The sequence below is a fragment of the Chiloscyllium plagiosum genome, chromosome 19 (assembly GCF_004010195.1).
Source record: "Chiloscyllium plagiosum isolate BGI_BamShark_2017 chromosome 19, ASM401019v2, whole genome shotgun sequence".
Taxonomy (NCBI): Eukaryota; Metazoa; Chordata; class Chondrichthyes; order Orectolobiformes; family Hemiscylliidae; genus Chiloscyllium; species Chiloscyllium plagiosum.
Genome location: NC_057728.1, coordinates 62926103 through 62953954, shown reverse-complemented (window position 1 = coordinate 62953954; position 27852 = coordinate 62926103). Strand labels below are relative to the sequence as shown.

At 43.7% G+C, this 27852-nt stretch overlaps 1 protein-coding gene across 1 annotated transcript in view; it reads left to right on the top strand.

The window, feature by feature from the left end:
- Positions 1-6451: 6451 nt before the first annotated feature.
- Positions 6452-27852, top strand: part of tmem117 (transmembrane protein 117) — a 433777-nt gene continuing 412376 nt past the window's right edge. The window contains exon 1 of the mRNA XM_043708697.1: positions 6452-6475. Coding sequence (XP_043564632.1) covers positions 6469-6475 — 7 coding nt within the window. The 5' untranslated portion in view covers positions 6452-6468. The remainder of the gene's footprint in view (positions 6476-27852) is intronic.

The following is a 27852-nucleotide window of genomic DNA, read 5'->3' as shown; positions in this document are numbered from 1 at the left end:
GACCAGAATTGCATGCAATATTCCAACAGTGGCCTAACCAATGTCCTGTACAGCCCAACATGACCTCCCAACATCTGTACTCAATACCCAGACCAATAAAAGAAAGCATACCAAATGTCTTCTTCACTATCCTATCTACCTGCGACTCCATTTTCAAGGAGCTATGAACCTACACTCCAAGGTCTCTTTGTTCAGCAACACTCCCTAGGACTTTACCATTAAGTGTTTGAGTCCTGCAAAGATTTGCTTTCCCAAAATGCAGCACCTCACATTTATTTGAATTAAATTCTTTCTGCCACTTCTCAGCCCATTGGCCCATCTAGTCAAGATCCTGTTATAATCTGAGGTAACCCTCTTCACTGTCCCCTACACCTCCAATTTTGGTGTCATCTGCAAACTTACTAACTGTACCTCTTATATTCACATCCAAATCATTTATGTTAACAACAAAAAGTAGAGGACCCAGCTCCGATCCTTGTGGCACTCCACTGGTCACAGGCCTCCAGTCTGAAAAACAACCCTCCACCACCACCTTCTGTCTTCTACCTTTGAGCCAGTTCTGAATTCAAATGGCTAGGTCTCCCTGTATTTCGTGAGATCTAACCTTGCTAATAAGTCTCCCATGGGGAACCTTGTCGAACGCCTTACTGAAATCCGTACAGACCACTTCTACCGCTATGCCCTCATCAATCCTCTTTGTTACTTTCTCAACAAACTCAATCAATTTTTGTGAGACATGATTTCCATGCACAAAGCCATGCTGACTATCCCTAATCAGTCCTTGCCTTTCCAAATACATGTACATCCTGTCCCTCAGGATTCCCTCCAACAACTTGCCAACCACCGACATCAGGCTCACTGGTCTATAGTTCCCTGACATGTCCTTACCACCCTTCTTAAACAGTGGCACTACGTTAGCCAACCTCCAGTCTTCCGGCACCTCAACTGTGACTATAGCTTAAAAAAAGCAAAACCATACAGCACTATGAATGAGAATATAAGACTGTAACAATTGGAGCAGAATTAGGCCATTTGACCCATTGAGTCTGCTCTACTATCAGATCATGGCTGATATGTTTCTCAACCCCATTCTCTTGCCTTCTCCATAATCCTTCATCCCCTCCCCTTCCCACTCCGCCAAGGACATGCAGGTCCTAGGCCTCCTCCAATGCCAGACCCTGGCCACACGACGCCTGGAGGAAGAGCACCTCATCGTCTGCCTAGGAACCCTCCAACCACACGGGATGAATGTAGGTTTCTCCAGTTTCCTCATTTCCCCTCCCCCCACTTTATCTCAGTCCCAACTCCCGGATTCAGCACCGCCCTCTTGATCTGCAATCTTCTTCCTGACCTCTCCTTTGGCACACCAGCCTCATTCCTGAAGAAGGGCTAATGCCCGAAACGTTGGTTCTCCTGCTCCTCGGATGCTGCCTGGCCTGCTGCGCTTTTCCAGCACCACGCTTTTCAACTCTGGTTTCCAGCATCTGCAGTCCTCACTTTCTCCAAGAACCTATCTATCCCTGTTTAAATAAACTCAGTGATCTGGCCTCCACAGCCTTCTGTGGCATCCTCCCCATTCATGGGCTTTTTTTTCAATGATTGGAAACCATCCAATGCTACATATGATTTTGTGTTAGCCGTGACTACAATAAACTATCCCATCTCATCATTCATAACCTATCTTCAATTTTTGATGCAGTGTATCACACAATGTCCTCCATTACCTCTGCAGGACTAACCAATTCTAACTTGGTATCATTCTTATTTAGTTATAGCCAGAGATTAACTTACACTGCCTTCTCATCTTATCCTTGTTTGACCTTTCTGGCCTAAAATGATGTTCGAAAAAGGATAAAAGCTACCTGACTCACTTCCTCCCACCCTGCCTCCTGTAAAAATGCCATCCTTTATTCCCAATTCTTCTGCCTTCACCGCATATGTTCCCCCAGGATGATCAATTCCACCATGGAAAATCCCACATCATCTCTTACTTCAAAGATTGGAATTTCCCCACCCACATGGTCAACGATGCCCTCCAGTGCATCTCCACGTCCTGCACCTCCACCCTTTAACCCCATTCTTCCGAACGCAACAAGGATAGAACCACCCTGGTTCTCACCTTCCACCCCACCAACCTCCAAATACATCGCATCATCCTCTGCCACTTCCGCCACCTACAAACAGACCCCACCACTAGGGGTATGTTTCCCTCCACACCCCTATCAGTGATCCGGAGAGCTCATTTCCTCCACAATTCCCATGTCAGATCCACGCCCCCGCCATTAGCCCTCACCCCACTCCTGGCACCTTCCTCTGCCACTGCCGGAAGTCAAACACCTGCACCCATATCACACCCCTCACCTCCATTCAAGGCCCCAAAGGTGCCTTCGACATCTGACAGAAATTTACCCTGTCATCTATAGTATCTGTTGCACCGGATGTGGTCTATCTACATCAGGGAGACAGGACGCCAACTTGCGGATTGTTTCAGAGAACATCTCTGGGGCACCCACATCAACCAACCCCACCGCCCCATAGCTGAATACTTCAACTCCCTCTCTCACTCCACCAAGGACATGCAGGTCCTGGGCATCTTCCATCACCAAACCCTAACCATCCGATGCCTGGAGGAAGAATGCCTCATCTTCCGCCTTGTGATTCTGCAATCACACGGGATTAATATGGATTTCACCAGTCTACTCATTTCCCTTTCCCCCACCTTATCCCAGTCGCAAGCCTTCTTGACCTGTCCATCATCTTTCCCATCTATCAGCTCCACCTTCCTCTCTAACCTATCACCTTCTCTCCCACCTTCATCTACCCATTGCATTCCTAGCTACCTTCCCCCCAGCCACACTCCTTCCCATTTATCTCTCAGCCCTGGCCCACAAGCCTCATTCATGATCAACAGCTTATGCCCGAAATGTTGATTCTCCTGCTCCTTGGATGCTGCCTGACCTGCTGTGCTTTTCCAGCACCCCACTCTCAACTCTGATCTCCAGCATCTGCAGTCCTCACTTTCTCCTGACCATACCTTGAGGCAAGCTCAGTGATATCAACGCTTCTCATTCCTGGACATAGGCATCACTGGCCAGTCCAGCATTTATTTCCCATCCTAGTTGTCCTGGAAAAGCTGATGGGGAGTTGAGGTTTTGACCTGCTGCAGTCCTTGTGAGGTGGGAACACTCCTGGGTGCTGTTAGGAAGGGAGTTCCAAACTTTTGGCCAGCAACAATAAAGGAAAGATGATAAGAGTCAAATTCAGAATGGTGTGTAACTTTGAGGGGAATTTGCAAGTCCATTTGCTGTCCTTGTCCTTTGGATGGTAGAGGTCATAGGTCTGGAAAGTGCTGTCAGAGTAGTCTTGGTGTATTGCTGCAGTACATTTTCTGGATGTGTGTCAGTGGTAAAGGAATTAGATGTTGAAAGTGATGATGGACTACTTTGTCTTGGTGTTAAGCTTCTTGACTGATGGGCTGCACCCAAAAATCAGAATATTCCATCACACTCCTAACTTGTGCATTGTAAATGGACTTTGAGACATGGCTACTAACTTGCTGCTCATATTATGTTTTTTTGTAAATTGTGGCCAATGATGCAGGTGTGAGATTGATGAAGCAAACTGCCATACAGCAAGATAACTGCTCCCTTGAGGGAAGACTGCTGACCAGCAAGGCAATCTGATTGATTGTGTTACTGCACTAGTTAGCACAGTAAGACAAGATGTTGCAAGCATGCGAGTGGGTGCTAAACAAGCAAGTATTAAGAAAACAAGCAAGTAGCCCTGAGACGCAGTCTGGTCCAACCCTACAACTGAGTGCCTGTCTGTACCTGGAGCAGTCTTCAGTGTTAGATGTTGTTGCATCCCTAAATGCAAGTCTTTACTTCCAGAGCACCAGTGTATTGGAGAGGTGCACTGATGATTATGAAGAGTTAATAAATGCTGGATGCCAATGTCTGTGGATGACTGATATGTACAGCTGGTGCCTATAGATTGTGTCCTGCAGTACAATTTGATTGTATGAAGCAGTGAAGTCCTTCGGACCAAGCAGCAAGCTAAATTTGCTAGGTACTTGTTTTTGTCATGTCACACTCGGTGCCTTGATACCACACTTCGTCAAATGCAGCCTTGATGTCAAGGGCCGTCATTCTTACCTCATCTCTGGAATTCAGCTCTTTTTTCCATATTTGAATAAAGGCTGTGATGAGGACAGGGATTGACAGGGATGGCGTAGTAACAGGTCAGGTTGGATTTGTCCTGCTTTATGTGTACAGGACATATCTGGTCAATGTTCCACATTTGTTAGGTAGATGCCAGTGCTTTAACTGTATCGGAACAGCTAGGCTAGGGAAGCAGCAAGTTCCAGAGCTCAAATCTTCAGTACTAAGTTGTTAGAGCTCATAGCCTTTGTAGTATTTAATACCTCCAAACATTTTTGATACAATGTGGACTGAATCAAATTGGCTGAAGTCTGGCATTTGTGATGCTGGGGACCACTGGAGGAGGCTGGAATGGATCATCCACTCAGCACTTCTGGCTGAAGATTGCTGTAAATACTTCAGCCTTATCTTCTGCACTGATCTGCTGGGCTCTTCCATCTTTGAGGATGGGGATTTTTGTGGAGTCTCCTCCTCCAGTGAGTTGTTTAATTGTCTACAGCCAATCATAGAGTCATAGGGATGTACAGCACGGAAGCAGACCCTTTCGTCCAACTCGTCCATACTGACCGGATATCCCAACCTAATCTGGTCTCATTTGCCAACACTTGGCCCATATCCCTCCAAACCCTTCCTATGCACATACCCATCCAGATGCCTTTTAAATGCTGTATTGTACTAGCCTCCACCACTTCCTCTGGCAGCTCATTCCGTACACGCACCACACTCTGCATGAAAAAGTTGCCCCTTATGTCCCTTTTATATCTTTCCCCTCTCACCCTAAACATATGCCCTCGAGTTCTGGCCTCCCCAGGGAAAAGACTTTGTCTATTTATCCTATCCATGCCCCTCATAATTTTATAAACTTCTATAAGGTCACCCCTCAGCCTCCATTAACAGCCCCAACCTATTCAGCCTCTCCCTGTAGCTCAAATTGTCCAACTCTGGCAACATTCTTGTAAATCATGATTGGATAAAGCAGGACTGCAGAGTTTAGATCTGAACAGTTGATTGTGGGATCACTTAGCTCTGTCTATCATTGCTGCTTATGTTGTTTGGTCGCTTCACCAGCTTGACACTTCATTCAGAGGTATGCCTAAATCTGCTCTTGGCATGCCCTCCTGCACTCTCCACTCTATTAGGGTTGATCTCCTGTCTTAATGGTAATGGTGGAGTGGGGTATGCCAGGCCATGGGGTTACAGATTGTGTTGCTGTACGCTTCTGCTGCAGTTGATGGTGCACAGCTCTTCATGGATGCCGAGCTTTGAGTTGCTAGATCTATTCAAAACTGTCTCATTTAACACGGTGATAGTGCCATGTGACATGATGCAGGGTATGCTCAATGTGAAGGAGGGACTTTGGCTGTGCAAGGACTGTGCGGTGGTCACAGTTACACCGATACTGTCATGGACAGTTGCATTTGCAGCTTGCAGATTGATAAGGATGAGGTCAAATCTTGTTGGTTTTATGCACTGATTGTCTGGAAAGATAGTGTGTAGGTAGACAAGCAGGAGGCTGGAAAAACACAGCAAACCAGGCAGGAGATGGAGAATTTGACGTTTTTGGGTGTAACCCTTCATAGTGCTAGCAGATTCAATTGAAAAGAGGAACACAGACATGGGAGCTTGAATGGCTTCCTTTTATTTTGTCTCTGCCTTGCAGTTTTGGAGCAATTTTTATTTTGCAGGATAGCATCAATAAATCTTTGCAAGATGTAAAGAGACCACCTATACAAAAAGCCTTATTAGAGATGAAAGGTTTTTAAAATATTTTTCTAGCTCAGCACAGGATTATACTAGTAGTGTTGTAAATGCAAATATAATTACTTTGTGACAATACAGCTTTAACTGATTAGCTGGAAGAGCAGCTGCCCCTCCTTTTGCAAAGATGCTTACTTATGCTGTACAGAAATAACATATCCCTCATATGCTTGGGGAATTTCTATAAATAACAATTTAAACTAAGGATGTACAATGTGGTTTTATAAACCTGCCAAATTTTCAACTGCTGGAGTGAAAAAAAGCTCTTGAAATATAATCTAAATGTCAAATTTGTGGAAGATGAAAGGAGCAGCGAAGACTAAGTGCTTGATTAAAACAAATGACTCAGCCCAGAGATTGTGCTTTTATTCAACAAAATCCTGGATGAACCAAGAGGCCAATGGCAGGAAAGCTGCATGACCACACTCTGACTGCTACAAATGCACCAGTCTGATACAGCCCACAACACAGACATCAGAAGAGAAAAAGGAAAGCTTTGTAAAAAAGCCAGAACATGAATCAGGACAGCAGAAAATGCAGGAGTTTGAACATGCAAGGTAAGCACACAGGCCATCAAAACCAGTGGTTTAAATCTTAATTAAAACAAAAATACATTTGCCAAAATAAGTTGATTTAGATGAATGTTTGATTTAAAGTAAATTAGCCCCTAATATTATGACTGGATCAGGCTATCGCAAAGTAGTATGAACAAATGCCCTTGATAAATTCTATTTTATGTGGTAATTGTATAATTGTACATTGTAGCAAAGTACAGTCCTCATTAATACAATACACATTTCCCTTGAGAAACATAAAAATATGAACGGAACTGAACCTATTTTAGATTATTTCTAGATGTAGCTAATAATAATGCCAACCTATTAAAAAACAAACCATAAAAGACACCAGATTAAATTTAGAAAAATAAAGGAAATAATCCAGGATATTTGTGGGAATGATTGTTTAAATGATTATTTGGTCAGGCAAATATTAATCCCCTTTCGGACATGCCACTGGGAAAAAGTAACCATTTATGAAACCTTCCAGACATGAGTTATCACAGTAGGCCCAATTCTATGTAGACTGTAACTGATCAGGTGTTAAGTCGCAAGTTATAGGTTAAACCACCATCTTTCTGTACTGAGACAGCAGCCCTATGGTCTGTTAAGACTATGGCGACTTTAATAATAGAATACTTTGAAAAAGAAAACATCAGTAAGCATTGCTTTTGATTCTTGAGATGAATTTGCATTTGCTTTCACAGAGGATTCTTTCACTGGATATTGCATAACGGCTTTTTGTGATCACACAATAGACAAAGGGTTTCAATGTACAATTGTGGTAGTTTGCACCTTATCAAACCAGTGCTTAACAGCACATTGTACATTGAACTGTTGTTTAAAAAAGAGCTTTTTTAATGCAAAACCACGTTAGTTAAAAACAGGCACCAGCCAAGGTGAGATGGAGGTAGAGAGCAATATACGAGGGGTTAAGGCAGATATGAAGAATAGCGATAGTTGTGGAAGTTAGGTTCTTTTTTCTTACTTGATTTGAAAGCTATCCTTATAAATTCAAAAAAACTGATAGATGGTGTTCCAATGACTATTAAAAATAACCTTGCCAAAATATGCAATGTATCTTCAGCACAAAGGAAAATAGCAACATATGTCGGGTTCCATTGAAAACAATGGTGGGAGCCATGATGCACAATAAGTAAGACCATAAGAGATAAGAAAAGGAGTAGGCTATTTAGCTCCTCAAATCTTCTCTGCCATTCAATAGGATCATGGCTGACACACCATCATTCCTGCCTTTTCCCTGTAACCCTTGATTCTCTAACTGATCAAGAATCTTTGTGTCTCTGCGTTAACTACACACAAGGATTCTGCCCCCACAACTTTCTGTGTTAAGGACTTCCAAAGACTTACAACCTTTTGAGAGAAGAAATTCATCCTCATGTGAGTCTTAAATTGGTACCCCTCAATTCTGAGACTATGCCTTCTAGTCTCATGAAGAGAAACATCCTCTCTGCATTTACCCTGTCAAGCCCCTTAAGAATCATATTTGTTTCATTGAGGTCACCTCTCATTCTTTTAAACTCCAATGTGTAGAAATCCAACCTGTTTAAACTTTGTTCATAAGGCAATCCTTCCATAGCAGGATTGTCCTAGTAAGCCTTCTCTGAACTGCCTCCAATAAAATAATATCTTCAATTAAATAAGGGGAGGTGATTGCCGAGTGGTATTATTGCTACACTATTAATCCAGAACGTCAGCCAATGTTCTGGTGACCCAGGTTCGAGTCCCACCACTGCTGTTGGTGGAATTTGAATTTAACAAAAAAAAAATCAGTAATTAAGAATCTACTGATGACCATGAAACCCATATGGCTCACTAATGTCCCTTGGGGAAGGAAATCTGCCATCCTCAACAAACAAAAACAAAAATTGCTGGAAAAGCTCAGCATGTCTGGCAGGTTCTGTGGAGCGAAATCACAGTTAACATTTCAGATCGAATAATCCGTCCTTAGAATTGATGGTAGTGAGGAAAATGTCAGTTTATATGCAGAAGATACTGGATACTGCTGGTGGTGGTGGGGGAGGGGGGGGTCGCGGAATGACTAACCAGGGGAAAGACACTGAGCCTGCCCCTGTGGTTCAGAAGGAGAGGTGGGGGAATAATAGGAGAAAGATAGCGATAGGAGATTCAGTGGTTAGAGGAACAGACAGGAGATTCTGTGATCGCGAACGAGGTTCCCAGATGATATGTTGTCTCCCAGGTGGCAGGGTGAGGGATGTCTCGGATCGAGTCCACAGGATTCTTAAGGGGAAGGGTGAGCAGCCAAAAGTTTTGGTATGCATCAGTACCAATAACATTGGTAGGGAAAGGGATGAGGACCAGAAAAGTGAATATACGGAGTTAGGTTGGAAGCTAAAAGGCAGGATGAGCAGAGTAGTAATTTCAGGATTGCTACTGGTACCACGGGCTAATGAGGCTAGGAACAGAGGGTGAGTGCAGCTGAACATGTGGCTGCAGAGCTGGTGTAGGAGGGAGGGCTTCAGGTATGTGGATCATTGGGATATCTTCTGGGGTAGGTGGGACCTGTACAAGAAGGACGGGTTGCATCTGAACTGGAGAGGTATCAATATCCTGGGTGGGAGGTTTGCTACAGTTCTTCAGGATGGTTTAAACTAGTTTGGCAAGCTTTGGGAACTATGGATCAGAGGATGGGGTAGCTGGTGAACAGGCAGATACAGCGTACAGAGAGTCTGTGAGGAAGGATAGACAGTTGTTAGGGCAAAGTTACGGTCTGTGTGATGAGTAGAATTGTGTCTATTTTAAAGCAAGAAGTGTTGGGAATAAGGGTGATAAACTTAGTGCATTGATCAGTACTTGGAGCTACGATGTTGTGGCCATTATGGATATTTGGATTTCAAAAGGGCAGGAATGGTTGTTGGATGTCCTGGGATTTAGATGTTTCAAAAGGATTAGGGAAGGAGGTAAAAGAGTTGAGGGAGTGGTATTGCTCATAAGGGATTGTATCACAGCTGCAGGAAGGGATGTCATCGAGGAGGATTTGTCGACTGAATCATTATGGATGGAAATCAGAAACAGGAAAGCAGCAGTCACTTTTTTGGGAGTTTTCTATAGACCACTCAATAGCAACAGAGACACAGAGGAGTAGATTGGGAGGCAGATTTTGGAAAGGTGCAAAAGTAACAGGATTGTTGTCATGAGTGACTTCAACTTCCCTAATATTGATTGTAATCTCCTTGGTGTAAGTAGTTTGAATGGAGCAGATTTTGACAGGTGTGTCCAGGAAGGATTCCTGACTCAATATGTAGATAGGCTGACTAGAGGGGAGGCCATATTGGATTTGGTGCTTGGCAACGAAAGAGGTCAGGTGTCAGATCTCTTGTTCGGAGACCATTACTGTGACTGTGATCACAACTCCCTGACCTTTACTATAGTCATGGAGAGAGATAGGAGGAGATAGTATGGAAAAATATTTTATATGGAAAGGGGGAATTAGAATGCTATTAGCAGGAACTGTGGAGCATAAATTGGGAGCAGATATTCTCAGGGAAATGCTGAGGTTGTTTTGGGAGCACTTTCTGCGAGTGTTGTATAGGTTTGTCCCACTGAGGCACAGAAAGGATAGTAGGGTGAAGGAATCTTGGATCACGAGATGTGGAACATCTAATCAAGAGGAAGAAGGAAGGTTACTTAAGGTTGAGGAGGCAAGGATCAGGCTTTAGAGGCTTACAAGATAGCCAGGAAGGAACTGAAAAATGGACTTAGGAGAGCTAGAAGGGGGCATGAAAAAGCCTTGGTGGGTAGGATTAAGGAAAACCCCAAGGCGTTCTACACTTATATGAGGAACAAGAGGATGGCCAGAATGAGGGTAGGGTTGATCAGGGATAGTGAAGGGAACTTGTGCCTCGAGTTGGAGGAGGTAGAGGAGGTCCTTAATGAATACTTTGCTTTAGTATTCATGAGTGAAAGGGACATTGTCATTTCTAAGGACAGTGTGAAACAGGTTGACATGCTCGAACAGGTTGATGTTAAGAAGGAGGATGTGTTGAAAATTTTGAAAAACATGAGGATTGATCAGTCCCCTGGACCAGATAGGATATACCCAAGGTTTCGATGGGAAGTGTGAGAAGAGATTGCTGCGTCTTTGGTGATGATCTTTGCATCTTCACTCTCCACTGGAGTAGTTCCAGATGATTGGAGGGTGACAAATGTTATTCCTTTGTTCAAGAAAGGAAATATGGATAGCCCTGGGAATTACAGACCAGTCAGTCTTATGTTGGTGCTGGGCAAATTATTGGAGAGGATTCTGAGAGACAAAATTTATGATTAGCTTGATTAGAGAAAGTCATGTTTCACAAGCTTCATTGAATTCTTTGAGGAAATGACAAAACACATTGATGAAGATAGAGCAGTGGATTTTGAAGAAGTAACAAAGAAGATTGATGAGGGCAGAGCAGTAGAGGTAATCTATATGGACTTCAGTAAGGCGTTCGACAAGGTTCCCCATGGGAGACTGATTAGCAAGGTTAGATCTCATGGAATACAGGGAGAACTAGCCATTTGGATACAGAACTGGTGCAGAGGTAGAAGATAGAGGGTGGTGGTGGAGGGTTGTTTTTCAGAGTGGAGGCCTGTGACCAGTGGAGTGCCACAAGGATCGGTGCTGGGCCCTCTACTTATAGTCATTTACACAAATGATTTGGATGCGAGCATAAGAGGTACAGTTAGTAAGTTTGCAGATAACACCAAAATTGGAGGTGTAGTGGACAGCAAAGAGGGTTACCTCAGATTACAACAGGATCTGGACCAGATGGGCCAATGGGCTGAGAAGTGGCAGATGGAGTTTAATTCAGATAAATGCGAGGTGCTGCATTTTGGGAAAGCAAATCTTAGCAGGATTTATACACTTAATGATAAAGACCTAGGGAGTGTTGCTGAACAAAGAGACCTTGGAGTGTAGGTTCATAGCTCCTTGAAAGTGGAGTCGCAGGTAGATAGGATAGTGAAGAAGGCGTTTGGTATGCTTTCCTTTATTGGTCAGAGTATTGAGTACAGGAGTTGGGAGGTCATGTTGCGGCTGTACAGGACATTGGTTAGGCCACTGTTGGAATATTGCGTGCAATTCTGGTCTCCTTCCTATTGGAAAGATGTTGTGAAACATGAAAGGGTTCAGAAAAGATTTACTAGGATGTTGCCAGGGTTGGAAGATCTGAGCTACCGGGAGAGGTTGAACAGGCTGGGGCTGTTTTCCCTGGAGGAGAAAGTGAGGTCTGCAGATGCTGGAGATCAGAGCTGAAAATGTGTTGCTGGAAAAGCGCAGCAGGTCAGGCAGCATCCAGGGAACAGAAGAATCGACGTTTCGGGCATAAGTCTGAAGAAGGGCTTATGCCAGAAACGTCGATTCTCCTGTTCCCTGGATGCTGCCTGACCTGCTGTGCTTTTCCAGCAACACATTTTCAGCTCTGTTTTCCCTGGAGCATTGGAGGCTGAGGGGTGACCTTATAGAGGTTTACAAAATTATGAGGGGCATGGATAGGATAAATAGACAAAGTCTTTTCCCTGGGATCGGGGAGTCCAGAACTAGAGAGCATAGGTTTAGGGTTAGAGGGGAAAGATATAAAAGAGACCTAACGGGCAACCTTTTCACGCAGAGGATGGTACGTGTATGGAATAAGCTGCCAGAGGATGTGGTGGAGGCTGGTACAATTGCAACATTTAAGAGGCATTTGGATGGGTATATGAATAGGAAGGGTTTGGAGGGATATGGGCCGGCCAGTGGCAGGTGGGACTAGATTGGGTTGGGATATCGGGTCGGCATGGATGGGTTGGACTGAAGGGTCTGTTTCCATGCTGTACATCTCTATGACTCTATGTGGTGTACGTGGATTTTAGCCAGGTGTTTGATAAGGTTCCCCATGGTATGTTCATTCAGAAAGTAAGGAGGCAGGGGATACAGGGAAATTTGGCTGTCTGACTACAAAATTGGCTGGCCCATAGAAGACAGGGTGGTAGTAAATGGAAAGTATTCAGTCTGGAGCTCGGTGACCAGTGGTGTTCCACAGGGATCGGTTCTGGGACCTCTGCTCTTTGTGGTTTTTATGAATGACTTGGATGAGGAAGTGGAAGAGTGGGTTAGTAAGTTTGCCAATGACACAAAGTTTGGTGGAGTTGTGGATAGTGTGGAGGGCTGTTGTAGATTGCAATGGGACATTGACAGGATGCAGAGTTGGGCTGAGAAGTAGCAGATACTGTACAACCTGGAAAAGTGTGAAGTAATTTATTTTGGAAGATTGAATTTGAATGCTGATTACAGGGGTAAAGGCAAGATTCTTGGCAGTGTGGAGGAACAGAAGGATCTTGGGGTTCATGTCCACGATCTATCAAAGTTGCTACCCAAGTTAATAGGCGTGTTAAGAAGGCATATGCTGTGTTGGCTTTCATCAGCAGGGGGATTGAGTTTAAGAGCTGCGAGGTAATGCTGCATTTCTATAAAGCCCTGGGTAGACCACACATGGAATATTGTGTTCAGTTCCGTTCACTTCATTGGTCAGATGGGCCAATGGGCTGAGATGGAGTTTAATCTAGGTTAATGCGAGGTGCTGCATTTTGGAAAAGCAAATCTTAACAGGACTTATACACTGAATGGTAAGTTCCTAGGGAGTGTTGCTGAACAAAGAGACCTTGGAGTGCAGGTTCATCGCTCCTTGAAAGTGGAGTCGCAGGTAGATAGGATAGTGAAGAAGGCGTTTGGTATGCTTTCCTTTATTGGTCAGAGAATTGAGTACAGGAGTCGGGAAGTCATGTTGCAGCTGTGGAGGACATTGGTTAGGCCACTGTTGGAATATTGTGTGCAATTCTGGTCTCTTTCCTATCGGAAAGATATTGTGAAACTTGAAAGGGTTCTGAAAAGGTTTACAAGGATGTTGCCAGGGTTGGAGGATTTGAGCTATAGGGAGAGGTTGAATAGGCTGGGGCTGTTTTCCCTGGAGTGTCAGAGGCTGAGGGGTAACCTTATTGAAGTTTATAAAATCATGAGGGACATGGATAGGATAAATAGACAAAGTCTTTTCCCTGGGGTGGGTGAGTCCAGAACTAGAGGCATAGGTTTAGGGCGAGAGGGGAAAGATATAAAAGAGACCTAAGAGGCAACTTAGGTCTCCTTAGGTGTTTTTCTAGCACCACTCTAATCTTGACATGGATGACAGTATAATGTAGGGAATGTGGTTAGATTGATTTTAGAATAGGATGAAAGGTTGGCACAACGTCAAGTCCAAAGGGCCTGTACTGTGCTATGTTCTAAGATATAGTGGGAGAGGGGACAAGGAGTAACCAATAGGTGGGGTTGGAACCCAAAGAGAGAGAACAGTTATACAGAGAAAGGGGTGTATAACAATCCAGCTAGGAGTTTGAATACCTATTAATAGGGATTTTTAGTGGCATCAGTGGGTTATTTGTAATGGCGTTCTATGTGATAAGGCCTAGTATGTGGGAGAGCTCAAGCCCTAAAGTTATTCAACTTGATACTGAGTCCAGAAGGCTGCAAGATCCTCAAGTGGAAAATGAGGTGCTCTTCCTATAGCTTGTGCTGGGCTTCACTGGAGCATTGCAGGAAATCTGAGACAGAAGTGTTGGCCAAGGAACAGGATGGTGTGTTGAAGTGGCAGGCAAATAGAAGGTCAGGGTCTCTTTCATGGACAGAACATTGATGTTCTGCAAAGCAATCACCCAGCTTTGTTTCCCCAGTGTAGAGGGGACTGGATTATGAACAGCGAATGCAGTAGACTAGATTGTGTGAAATGCAGGCAAAGTGCTCCTTCACCTGGAAAGTCTGTTTGGGCTCTTGGGTACTGAGGAGGGCGGAAGTGAACAGACAAGTGTTGCACCTTCTGTGGTTGCAGGATAAAGTGCTGTGAGACTGTGGGGGATGTTAGGAGTGAAGGAAAAGTGGACCCGGAGGGAATGGTCTCTGCTGTGGGATCGTTTTCAAATAACAAGCAGAATAGGTGAGTGGCGAAAATAGCCTCTTTTAGTCAGCAATCACAACACAAGTTCAAGGCAGCGATAGAATCCTGAAATGCAGTTCTTACAAGAGCCCCTTTATACACAGTTCTTACAAATATTACAATTCCATTACGATGGTGTTACATTTTTTATCTCTAGTACACAAAGGTTTGAAGAGCTTAGTCCTGGGGAACAGGAAATGGGTTAAAACTTACACATTTAAGTTAAAAAAAGTCAAAACAACAGCAGTTTTAAAAAGGAGAAGAACAAACAAAGGAAGCACATGGTGAGGTCAGTGCAGGAGAGAGAGAGAGAAAGAAACTGACATAGCAGTGAACCTGCGCAGATACTGCCTTTGCTGTTTGAATTCATGTATCGCTGGACATCGGAGTGCGTCTGGGAAAATTAACAAATAATGAAATTCACAACAGATCTTGGAGGAAATGCTTGGGTGAAGTTCACAGCACAGAAGCTGTATTGTCTTTAAGTGTGACCTACAGAAAGTCTGCAGTAGTGAGGAGAGTGGGTTCTTTCTTGATTATATGTTTTTTGAAATATGTCTCTTGATTAAACTTAAAATATAAGGCATAACTATTAATTTAACCTGGGGCAGTGTTTGTAGAGGAATAAGATGGCATTATTTTCTGGGTCTGCAGATTGTGAAGGAGAAACAATGGCCTTTACTAGAGTGATATGTCAGATGTGGAGTTTAAAGAAAGTTTGAGGGTTACTGCTGATTATATCTGCAATAAATGCTGCTGGCTGTGAATCTTATCAAATCAAATGGATTGGTTGGAGAGCCAGAAGCAATGAGGAATTTGCAACAGCAACAGTATGTGATCGATGGCAGTTATAGGAAGGGGGAAAGTCTCAGATATAGTCACATAGATGGGGTAATGCCAGGAAAGATAAGAGAGGTAGGCAGCTAGTGCAGGAGCCTTCTGTGGCTATACCCATTTCAAACAAGTATGCTGTTTTGGAAAATGTAGGGGGTGATGGATTCTCAGGGGAACGTAGCAAGAACAGCTAAGTTTCTGGTATTGAGACTGGCTCTAATGCAACGGTGGGTACATCGGGTTCCAAGAGATCAATTGTGTTAGGGAACTCTCCAGTCCGTGGTACAGACGGACATTTCTGTGGCCAGCAGCAAAAAATCAGAATGGTGTGTTGCTTTCCTGGTGCCAGGATCAAGGATGTCTCAGACAAGGTGCAGAATGTTCTCAAAGGGGAGAGGGGTCAGCAAGACGTCATTGTTCACATTGGAACCAATGACATAGGAAGGGAAAAGGTTGAGATTCTGAAAGGAGATTACAGAGAGTGAGGCAGAAATTTAAAAAGGAGGTCCTCAAGAGTAGTAATACCTGGATTACTCCCAGTGCTACAAGGACAGGAATAGGAAGATAGAGCAGATGAATGCATGGCTGAGGAGCTGGTGTATGGGAGAAGGATTCACATTTTTGGATCATTGGAATTTCTTTTGGGGTAGAAGTGACCTGTACAAGAAGGATGGTTTGCACCTAACTTGGAAGGGGACTAATATACTGGCAGGGAGATTTGCTAGAGCTGCTCGGGAGGATTTAAACTAGTAAGGTGGGGGGTTGGGACCCAGAGAGATAGTGAGGAAAGAGATGAGTCTGAAACTGGTACAGTTGAGAACAGAAGCGAGTCAGTCAGGGCAAGCAGGGACAAGGTAGGACTAATAAATTAAACTGCATTTATTTGCAATGCAGTTTAATTTATGAGTCCGACCTTGTTAATGCACCTTTATTAGTGCATAAACTGCAATGCAAGGGGCCCAACAGGGAAGGCAGATGAACTCAGGGCATGGTTAGGAACATGGGACTGGGATATCATAGCAATTGCAGAGACATGGCTCAGGGATGGGCAGGACTGGTAGCTTAACGTTCTAGGATACAAATGTTACAGAAAGGATAGAAAGGGAGGCGGGGGGGGAGTGGCGTTTTTGATAAGGGACAGCATTACAGTCGTGCTGAGGGAGGATATTCCTTGAAATACATCCAGGGAAGTTATTTGGGTGCAACTGAGAAATAAGAAAGGGAAGCTCACCTTATTGGGATTGTATTATAGACCCCCTAATAGTCAGAGGGAAATTGAGAAACAAACTTGTAAGGAGATCTCATCTATCTGTAAGAATAATAGGGTGGTTATGGTAGGGGATTTTAACTTTCCAAACATAGACTGCCATAGTGTTAAGGGTTTAGATGGAGAGGAAGTCGTTAAGTGTGTACAAGAAAATTTTCTGATTCAGTATGTGGATGTACCTACGAGAGAAGGTGCAAAACTTGACTTACTCTTGGGAAATAAGGCAGGGCAGGTGACTGAGGTGTCAGTGGGGGAGCACTTTGGGGCCAGCAACCATAATTCCATTAGATTTAAAATAGTGATGGAAAAGGATAGACCAGATCTAAAAGTTGAAGTTCTAAATTGGAAAAAGACAGATTTGACAGTATTAGGCAAGAACTTTCAAAAGCTGATTGGGGACAGATGTTCACAGGTAAAGGGACAGCTGGAAAATTGGGAGCCTTCAGAAATGAGATAAAGATAATCCAGAGAAAGTATATTCCTGTTAGGGTGAAAGGAAAGGCTCGTAGATATAGAGAATGGTGGATGACTAAAGAAATTGAGGGTTTGGTTCAGAAAAAGAAGGAAGCATATGTCAGGTATGGACAGGATAGATTGAGTGAATCCTTAGAAGAGTATTAAGGCAGTAGGAGTATACTTAAGAAGGAAATCAGGAGGGCAAAACGGGGACATGAAATAGCTTTGGCAAATAGAATTAAGGAGAATCCAAATGGTTTTTACAAATACATTAAGGACAAAAGGGTAACTAGGGAGAGAATAGGGGCCCACAAAGATCAGCAAGGCAGCCTTTGTGTGGAGCCGCAGAAAATGGGGGAGGTACTAAACGCATATTTTGCATCAGTATTTACTGTGGAAAAGGATATGGAAGATATAGACTGTAGGGAAATAGATGGTGACATCTTGCAAAATGACTATATTACAGAGGAGGAAGTGCTGGATGTCTTGAAATATATAAAGGTGGATGAATCACCAGGACCTGATCAGGTGTACCATAGAACTCTGTGGGAAGCTGGGGAAGTAATTGCTGGACATCTTGCTGAGATATTTGTATCATCGATAGTCACAGGTGAGGTGCCGAAGACTGGAGGTTGGCAAACATGGTGCCACTCTTTAGAAAGGGTAGTAAGGACAAGCCAGGGAGCTATAGACCAGTGAGCCTGACGTCAGTGGTGGGCCAGTTGTTGGAGGGAATCTTGAGGGACTGGATGTACATGTATTTGGAAAGGCAAGGACTGATTAGGATTATTGGCATGGCTTTGTGTGTGGGAAATCATGTCTCACAAACTTGATTGAGTTTTTTGACGAAGTAACAAAGAGAATTGATGAGGGCATAGTGGTAGATTTGATCTATATGGACTTTTGTAAGGCGTTCGACAAGGTTCCCCATGGGAGACTGATTAGCAAGGTTAGATCTCACGGAATACAGGGGGAACTAGCCATTTGGATACAGAACTGGCTCAAAGGTAGAAGACTGAGGGTGGTGATGGACCTTTGTTTTTCAGACTGGAGACCTGTGACCAGTGGAGTGTCACAAGGATCGGTGCTGGGTCCTCTACTTTTTGTCATTTATATAAATGATTTGGATGCGAGTGTAAGAGGTTTAGTTGGTAAGTTTGCAGATGACATCAAAATTGGAGGTGTAGTGGACAGCGAAGAAGGTTACCTCAGATTACAACAGGATCTTGATCAGATGGGCTAATGGGCCGAGAAGTGGCAGATGGAGTTTAATTCAGATAAATGCGAGGTGCTGCATTTTGGGAAAGCAAATCTTAGCAGTACATATACACTTAATGGTAAGGTCCTAGAGAGTGTTGCTGAACAAAGAGACCTTGGAGTGCAGGTTCATAGCTCCTTGAAAGTGGAGTTGCAGGTAGATAGGATAGTGAAGAAGGTGTTTGATATGCTTTCCTTTATTGGTCAGAGTATTGAGTACAGGACATTGGGAGTTGGGAGGTCATGTTGCAGCTGTACAGGCCACTGTTGGAATATTGTGTGCAATTCTGGTCTCCTTCCTATCGGAAAGATGTTGTGAAACCTGAAAGGGTTCAGAAAAGATTTACAAGGATGTTGCCAGGGTTGGAGGACTTGGACTATAGGGAGAGGCTGAACAGTCTGGGGCTGTTTTTCCTGGAGCATTGGAGGCTGAAGGATGGCCTTATCGAGGTTTACTAAATCATGAGGGGCATGGATAGGATAAATAGACAAATGAGTCCTGATGAAGGGCTTTTGCCCGAAATGTCGATTTTCCTACTCCTCGGATGCTGCCTGACCTGCTGTGCTTTTCCAGCAGCACTCTAATCTAGATACTGATTTCCAGAATCTGCATCCTCACTTTTGCCTAAATATGCAAAGTCTTTTCCCTGGGGTTGGGGAGTCCAGAACTAGAGGGCATAGATTTAGGGTGAGAGGGGAAAGATATAAAAGAGACCTAAGGGGCAACATTTTCACGCAGAGGATACTATGTGTATGAATCAGCTGCCAGAGGAAGTGGTGGAGGCTGGTACAATTGCAACATTTATAAGGCATTTGGACGGGTATATGAATAGGAGGGGTTTGGAGGGATATGGACTGGGTATTGGCAGGTGGGACGAGATTGGGTTGGGATATCTGGTAGAAATGGACGGGTTGGACCGAAAGGTTTATTTCTGTGCTGTACATCTCTATGACTCTATGACTCTATGTGCTATGTGCTGGCTGCTACTTCTGCCGGGGGGGCATCTGTCTAGTCTGTTTGCATAATTAGGAGGTGATAGTTCTTTTGTCTTTTAAGTTAGTAAATATTATTAAAAGTGCTAATAAGTAAAAATATTATTAAAATATGCTCTAACTAAGTTAAAATGTTTACCTATACTTAATAAAAGAATAAAGCATATTAAACTGATTACTGCAGCTTGGTTGTGAGATTTATGTATTTTTTGCCGACATGAGTTTTATTCATTCATGCAATTTCATGGAAATGCTTGAAGTGATAATGGCCCAGTTTAAAGGTATTTAACAGGTACCTAATCTATTCAGGTCCAAGAGATGGTTGGTAATGGCTGATGGGGATGGTATTGTTGTGTATGCTGCACTTATTCAGAGGTGAACCCTGCTTGTAGCAAGGACTGGTAAGGTGCAGAAATGCAGTAATGGGTTTGAAAGGGTTGTTTTTGAATTTGGATACTACAGAACTGCATTTTTATGAATGAATGAATGAAACTGTGTTAATTTAAATAAAAGGTCAGTAAAGGATTATGAACGAATGAATGGGAACCTGGTATTTATGAATACCAGGTAAATTAATAAAGATAGCTCATAACACAATATCTCTCAGTTCCCCCCTTTTGATTCTACTGAGACCTCTTGAAGAGAATCATACAATCCTTATCCAAGCTTACAGACTTTTACAGTTTGGCCACCACACTTCACAAAAAGAAATCTGGGTAATCCAAGATGGAGGATTGGAAAAATTGTGGCTGTAGGAGCTGCTCCTTTTTTGAGGTATTTTAGATGTTGTAGGTAATTTCCTTGAATTCCAGGACCAGCAATTACTGTTTTATATGCTGTTGCATTATTTTGTATCTTTGGGGAAAAGATCAAAACAAACGGCACTTTTAAAAGGAGGAAGACAAACAAATGCAGGTCAGTGACGGAGAGAGAGAATGAAACCTACACTACTAACTGACACAGCAGTGAATATCCACAGTTACTGCCATTGCTATTTGAGTTCATGTATCTCTGGACATTGGAGAACATCTAGGAAAAATGAACAAATAGCGAAATTCGCAGCTGAGCTTGGAGGAACTTATGTGGGAGAGCTCTCAGCACAGGAACAGATTAATGCATAGTTTTTAAGTATAACCTTGCTGTAAGTCTACAGTAGTGAGTAGATTGAGTTATTTTTTGATTATATGTTTTAGAGAGATCTGTCTCTTGATTAAATTAAAAAAATATAAACCATAAGTACTAAGTTAGCCTGAAGCACTGTTTGTTACAGCAAAAAGACGGTGCTAATTTCTGGGTCTGTAGATTGTGAAGGAGCAAAAATCGCCTTTAGTACAGTTATATGCTCTTGATATGCTCTTCCTGTCAGATATAGGAGTTTGAGGAGAGTTTCCATGTTACTGATGATTATGTCAGCAGGAAGTGTCTTTTGTTGTGAATCCTATAAATCAAATGGATCAGCTGGAGTGGCAGTTAGAGGCAATTAGAGGAATTTACAAGAGCTGGGGGTGTGATGGATGCAGTTGTAGGAAGGGAGAAAACCTGCAGATACAGTCAGGTGGATGTGTTAACTCCAGGAAAGATAGGAGGGGTAGTTAGTTAGTGAAGGAGTCTTCTGTGGCTATCCCCATTTCAAACAAGCACGCTGTTTTGGAAAATGAAGGGGATGATGGACTCTCAGGGGAATGTAGCATAAACAGCCAGGTTTCTAGTATAAAGACTAGATAATGTAATGAGGGGCATGTTGAGTTTCAAGCAATCGATTGTGACAGGGACTCTCTAGTCACAGGCAAAGATAGACATTTCTGCGGCCAGCAGCAAAAAATCAGAATGGTGTGTTGCCTCCCTGGTGCCAGGATCAAGGGTGTCTCAGAGAGGGTGCAGAATGTTCTCAACGGGGAGAGGGACCAGCAGGAGGTTATTGCACACATTGGAACTAATGACATAGTAAGGGAAAAAGATGAGATTCTGAAGGGAGAATATAGAAAGTTAGGCAAGAATTTAAAAAGGAGGTACTTTAGGGTAATAATATCTGGATTAGTCCCAATGCTACGAGCTTGTGAGGATAGGAATAGGAGGACAGAATGCGTGGCTGAGGAGCTGGTGCAGGGGAGAAGGGTTCACATTTGTGCATCATTGGAATCACTTCTGGGGTAGAAGTGACCTGTACAAGAAAGACAGATTGCATCTGAATTGGAAGGGGACTAATATACTGGCAGGGAGATTTGCTGGAGCTGCTCGGGAGGATTTAAACTAGTAAGGTTGGGAAAGGTGACTTAAAACTTTAAAAGCTTACATCGAGCGTCGGAGCCCTCCATTTCAGTTGCCAGCAGCAGGAAAAGTGCGAGCTTGGACCAGGGGCTTATTGGGAAAGGTGAGTCATTGATTTAAAACTTTAAAAGCTTACCTTGACCGTCAGCAGTGTCAGCACCTCGGAGGGCAGAGGTTTCTGGGAAAGGAGGGTCTTCTCCCCCCTCAGCTATATAAGTGAGTGTTTTCCTGTAAAGCAGGATTTCAGGGAGTTAGGATGGAAGCTGAGAGCGACAACAAACAGAGTTGTTATTTTTGGATTGTTACCCATGCCATGTGATAGTGAGGTGAAGAACAGGGAGAGATATCAGCTGAACACATGGCTGCAGGGATGGTGCAGTAGGGAGTGTTTCAGGTTTATGGATAATTGGACCTCGTTCTGGGGAAGATGGGACCTCTACAAACAGGATGGTCTTCACTTGAACCAGAGTAGTACTAATATCCTGGGTGGAAAATTTGCTGATGCTATTCGGGTGGATTTAAACTAGCTGAGTGGGGGGGGGGGGGGGCGTGGGAACCTGAGGTGTAGTTGCAGTGCATAGGAGGATGAGAGTATGGAGGACATAGACAGGATTTCACGGTCATGGGAATGTGCTGGCAGACAGCAAGCTGGTTTGAAGTGTATCTAGTTCAATGCCAGGAGTATCCGGAATAAGGTAGGTGAGCTTGCAGAATGGATTTTGATGTTGTGGGACTTTGATGTTGTGGCCATTACTGAGACATGGATAGAGCAGGGTCAGGAATGGATGTTGCAGATTCCAGTGTTTAGATCTTTCATTAAGATCAGGGAAGATGGTAAAAGAGGGGGAGGCGTGGCTTTGTTAGTCATGGACAGTATAACAGTAGCCGAAAGAACATTGACAAGGTCTCATCTACTGATGTGGTATGGGCTGAGTTTAGAAACAGCAGAGGAGAGGCCACACTGCTGGGAGTTTTTCTAGGCCTCCGCAAAGTTCCAGGAATATGGAGGAGAGGATGGACAAATCAATTCTGGGCAGGTGTGAAAGGAACAGGGTGGTCATTATAGGAGACTATAACTTCCCCAACATTGACTGGAAATGGTATAGCTCTATTACGTCGGATGGATCAGTTTTTATCCAATATGTACAGGAGGATTTCCTGACACAGTATGTCGAAGGGCCAACAAGAGGGGAGGCCACACTGGATCTGGTACTTGGTAATGAACCAGGCCAGGTGTTTGATTTAGTGATAGGTGAGCACTTTGGAGAGAGTGACGATAATTCGGTTACATTTAGTTTAGTGATAGAAACAGATAGGTACATGCTACAGTGCAAGAGTTATAGATGGGAGAAGAGCAATTATAATGTGATTAGGCAAGACTTAGGAGGCAAAGAATGGCAGCAAAATGCAGGGGATGGGGACAAACAAAATGTGGATCTGGTTTAAGGAACAGATATTGCGTGTCTTTGATAGGTGTGGCCCTGTCAGGCAAGGAGGAAGTGATAATATGAGGGAACTGTGGTTTATTGAAGAAATTGTATCTCGTGTTAAGCGGAAGAAGAAGGCTTATGTAACGTTGAGGTGAGATGGTTCAGATGGGGCAATGCAGAGTTAGAGTAGCTAGGAAGGATTTAAAGAGAGAGTTAAGAAGAGCAAGGAGGGGACATGAGCAGTCTTTAGCAGGTAGATTAAAGGAGAACCCTAAAGCTTTCTATAAATATGTGAGGAATAAAGATGAGCGGCACGGTGGCACAGTGGTTGGCACTGCTGCCTCACAGCGCCAGAGACCCGGGTTCATTTCCCACCTTAGGCTACTGACTGTGTGGAGTTTGCACATTCTCCCCGTGTCTGCGTGGGTTTCCTCCGGGTGGGTTGCGCTTTGGCGGGTCGGTGTGGACTTGTTGGGCTGAAGTGCCTGTTTCCACACTGTAAGTAATCTAATCTAAAAAAAAAGGATGACGAGGTTGGAATAGGGCAAGTCAAAGACAGAAGTGAAGACCCTGTAGAGTTTGAAGAGGTGCTAAACAAATATTTCTCATCTGTTTTCACTCAGGAAAAGGAGAATATTGTAGAGGAGAAGACTAAGGTACGGGCTATTACACTTGAAAGGTTATAGGTTAGTATGGAGGAGGTATTATCAATTCAAGAAGGTATGAAAGTAGTTAAGTCCTCTGGGCCGGATGGGATTTATCCGAGGATTCTCTGGGAAGCTAGGAAGGAGATGCCAAGCCTTTCGCCTTGACCTTTGAGTCATCATTGACTACAGGTTTAGTACTAGAGGACTGGAGGATTGCAAATGTTGTTTTAGGAAAAAGATTATTACTTACAGTGTGGAAACAGGCCACTTGGCCCAACAGGTCTTCACCGACCCGCAACCCACCCAGATTCATTCCCCAACATTTTCCCCTTCACCTAACACTACGGGCAATTTAGCATGGCCAATTCACCTAACCTGCACATTTTTGGACTGTGGGAGGAAACCGGAGCACCCCCCCACAGAACGGGAAGAACATGCAAACTCCACACATAAGACCATAAGACCACACAGTCAGTCTCAGTCGCCTGAGGCGGGAATTGAACCCGAGTCTCTGGCACTGTGAGGCGGCAGTGCTAACCATTGTGCCACCGTGCCTCATCCATCAGGTAACAATTTAATTGGAAATAGTCAACATTGATTCGTCAAGGGCAGGTCATGTCTCACAAACCTCATTGAGGTTTTTGAGAAGATGACCAAGCATGTGGATGAGAGTAGGGCAGTTGACGTGGTGTGCATGGACTTCTGTAAAACCTTTGATAAGGTTCCACATGGTAGGTTACAGGAGAAAATGCGGAGGCATGGGATTGAAGGTGATTTAGCAGTGTGCATTAGAAACTGGCTTTCTGTGCAGAGAGAACTTGGAGTTCATGTACATAGATCCCTGAAAGTTGCCACCCAGTGCCCTGAAGAAGAGCTAGTGCTCTTAAGAAGACATACGGTGTGTTAGGTGTTATTGTTAGAGGGATTGAGTTCCAGAGACATGATGTCAAACTGCAAATGTACAAAATGCTAGTTCGGCCTTGCTTCGAATATTGTATGCATTTCTGGTCGCCCCATTACAGGAAGAGATGTGGAAGCATTGGAAATAGTGAAGAGGAGATTTACCAGGATGTTGCCTGGTCTGAAGAAGGCGTTTGTTATGCTTTCCTTTACCTGAGTACAGGAGTTGGGAGGTCATGTTGCAGCTATACAGAACATTGATTAAGCCGCTGTTGGAATATTGCATGCAATTCTGGTCTCCTTCCTATCGGAAGGATGTTGTGAAGAAAGATGCTATCAAGAAAGGCTGACGGACGTGGGTCTGTTCTCACTGAAGAGAAGAAGGTTAAGAGGCGATTTAATAGAGACATACAAGATGATGAAAGGATTAGATAGGGTGGACAGTGAGAGTCTTTTTCCAAGGATGATGACATCTGTTTGTACGAGGGACATAGCTGCAAAGTGAGGGTGATAGCTTTAAGACAGATGTCAGAGGCAGATTCTTTAGTCAGAGAATCGTAAGGGCATGGAATGTCCTGCCTGCCAGTGTAGTTAACTCAGCCACAGTAGGAGCATTTAAACAGTCGTTGGATCAGCATATGGATGATGATGGGATAGTGTAGGGTGATGGGCTTAGATTAGTTCACAGGTCAGCGCAACATCAAGGGCCGAAGGGCCTGTTGTGTGCTGTATTGTTCTATGCGAAGAAGGCGTTTGGTATGCTTTCCTTTACCTGAGTACAGGAGTTGGGAGGTCATGTTGCAGCTATACAGAACATTGATTAAGCTGCTGTTGGAATATTGCATGCAATTCTGGTCTCCTTCCTATTGGAAAGATGTTGTGAAACTTGAAAGGGTTCAGAAAAGGTTTACAAGGATGTTGCCAGGGTTGGAGGATTTGAACTATAGGGAGAGGCTGAACAGGCTGGGGCTGTTTACCCTGGAGGGTCGGAGGCTGGGGGGGTGACTTTGTAGAGGTTTACAAAATCATGAGGGGCATGGATAGGATAAATAGACAAAGTATTTTCCCTGGAATGGGGGAGTTCAGAACTAGAGGGCATAGGTTTAGGGTGAGAGGGGAAAGATATAAAAAAGACCTTAGGGTCAACCTTTTCACACAGAGGGCGGTACGTGTATGGAATGAGCTGCCAGAGGAGAAGGCTGGTACAATTACAATATTTAAAAGGCGTTTGAATGGGTATATGAATAGGAAGGTTTGGAGGGATATGGGCCGGGTGCTGGCAGGTGGGACTAGATTGAGTTGGGATATTTGGTCAGCATAGACGGGTTGGACTGAAAGGTCTGTTTCCATGCTGTACATCTCTGACTCTAACTGTATGTGCTCAGTGCTGGCTGCTACTTCTGATGGGATATCTGTCCAGTCTGCTGCATAATTCGGAGGTGTTAGTCCTTTTGCCTTTTAAGTTAATAAATATTAGTAAAAATGCAAAGCTTTTGTGCTTAAATAAGTTAAAAATTGGACCCATACTTAAGAAAAAAGTAAAGGATATTAAACTGAGCACTGCTGCTGGGTTGTGAGATTTATTTACTCTTTGCTGTTATGAGTTTCATTCATTCATGCAATTTCAAGGAAATGCTTAAAGTGATAATGGCCCAGTTAAAAGGTATTTAACAGGTACTTTATTTATTCAGGAGATGGTTGGTAAGGGCTGATTAATATTATAATGTTTCATAGGAGACTTGATGGGGATGTATTGTTCTGTAAACTGCACTTATTCAGAGGTAAACACAGCTTGTAGCAAGGGCTGGTGAGGTGTGGAAATGCAGTAATGGGTTTTTAAATTTGGATACTATATATAGAACTATGGTTTCATGAATTAATGAATGAAACCTTGTTATAATAAATAATATGAATGAATAGGAAACATGATATTTATGAATAGAGCAAGCTGGTGAGTGAGATAATAAAGATAACCTATAACAATATCTCATAACACATTATCTCACACTGCAGAAGTCTGACAAGGGAGAAGAGGGGAATATGTGTCTGGTAGTGGCATTTCACTGGAGGCAGTGGAAATGGCAGCTAATGATCCACTTGATGTGAATGCTGCTGGTATAGTTGGTGAGGACAAGGGGGACCCTATCGCTGTTGTGGAAGGGAAGAGAGGGGGTGAGGGCCAAAGTGTGGGAGTCATGTCAGACCTTGCTGAGGACCCTGTCAACAATGGTGCTGGGAATCCTTGGTTGGGGGAAAGGTGGACATTTCGGAAGTTCCCATTCTTATATGGTCTGGCCTATGTGTGACTCCAGAGCCACTGCAATGTGGTTGACTCTCCACTGGCCTGTGAAATGGCCTAACTAGGGATAGGCAATAAATACTGGTCAGCATGCTGGTCCCATGAGTGAGCAAACAAAACTGCTCACAGTATTCCAGATGTGATCTCACAAGCACCTTGTATAGTTGCAGTAAGACTTCCCTACTCTTATACCGCTACTCCCTAGTTAATAGTTGGAGAGATTTGTTGTACCCAAGGGAGAACACTCACTCATATAGCTCTGGACAACATAGAAAGCCTACCTGCCTTTAATCCACAGTGTAGGAGCTTGACAAAATGATTGACTTGTTTGCCATGCAGTCACTGATGTTATACTGATGTTATACTGCCTGAGCTCATCAAGCATAGCCAACCAGCTTTCCTGCAGCAGCTGCATGAACGTTTCTCTGTCTGAGGTTGAGGTTGACACACCGGAATATTTATCACACAAATATTGTGATGAGAACAAGAACAAAAGCAACAATGATTGCAGCACTACCCTGGTATCTGCCTGCTAAGCATTGCAGTAAAAGTATTTTGGTAAAAACAATGACTGCAGATGCTGGAAACCAGAGTCGAGATTAGAGTGGTGCTGGAAAAGCACAGCAGTTCAGGCAGCATCCGAGGAGCAGGAAAATCGACGTTTCGGGCAAAAGCCCTTCATCAGGCTCTCTGCCTGTATTCCTGATGTAGGGCTTTGCCCGAAGCGTCGATTTTACTGCTCCTCGGATGCTGCCCGAACTGTTGTGCTTTTCCAGCACCACTCTAATCTAGTGAAAGTATTTCCCCAAACCATCCTAATGTGACTACAGATCCTGGATGAATGGATCTATTCTGAATTCCAGTTTGGCTTAAGACTGGAAGAACCACAATTGATATGATCTTCTCAGTCAACAGAAATGCTAGAGACAAAAAAGACCAAAATTGTTGCATAGAGGAAGGTTATCTGAATGGCTGATTTGTGATGCTGAGTGACACCAACAGCATGGATGGCACAGTGGTTAGCACTGCTGCCTCACTCTGCCA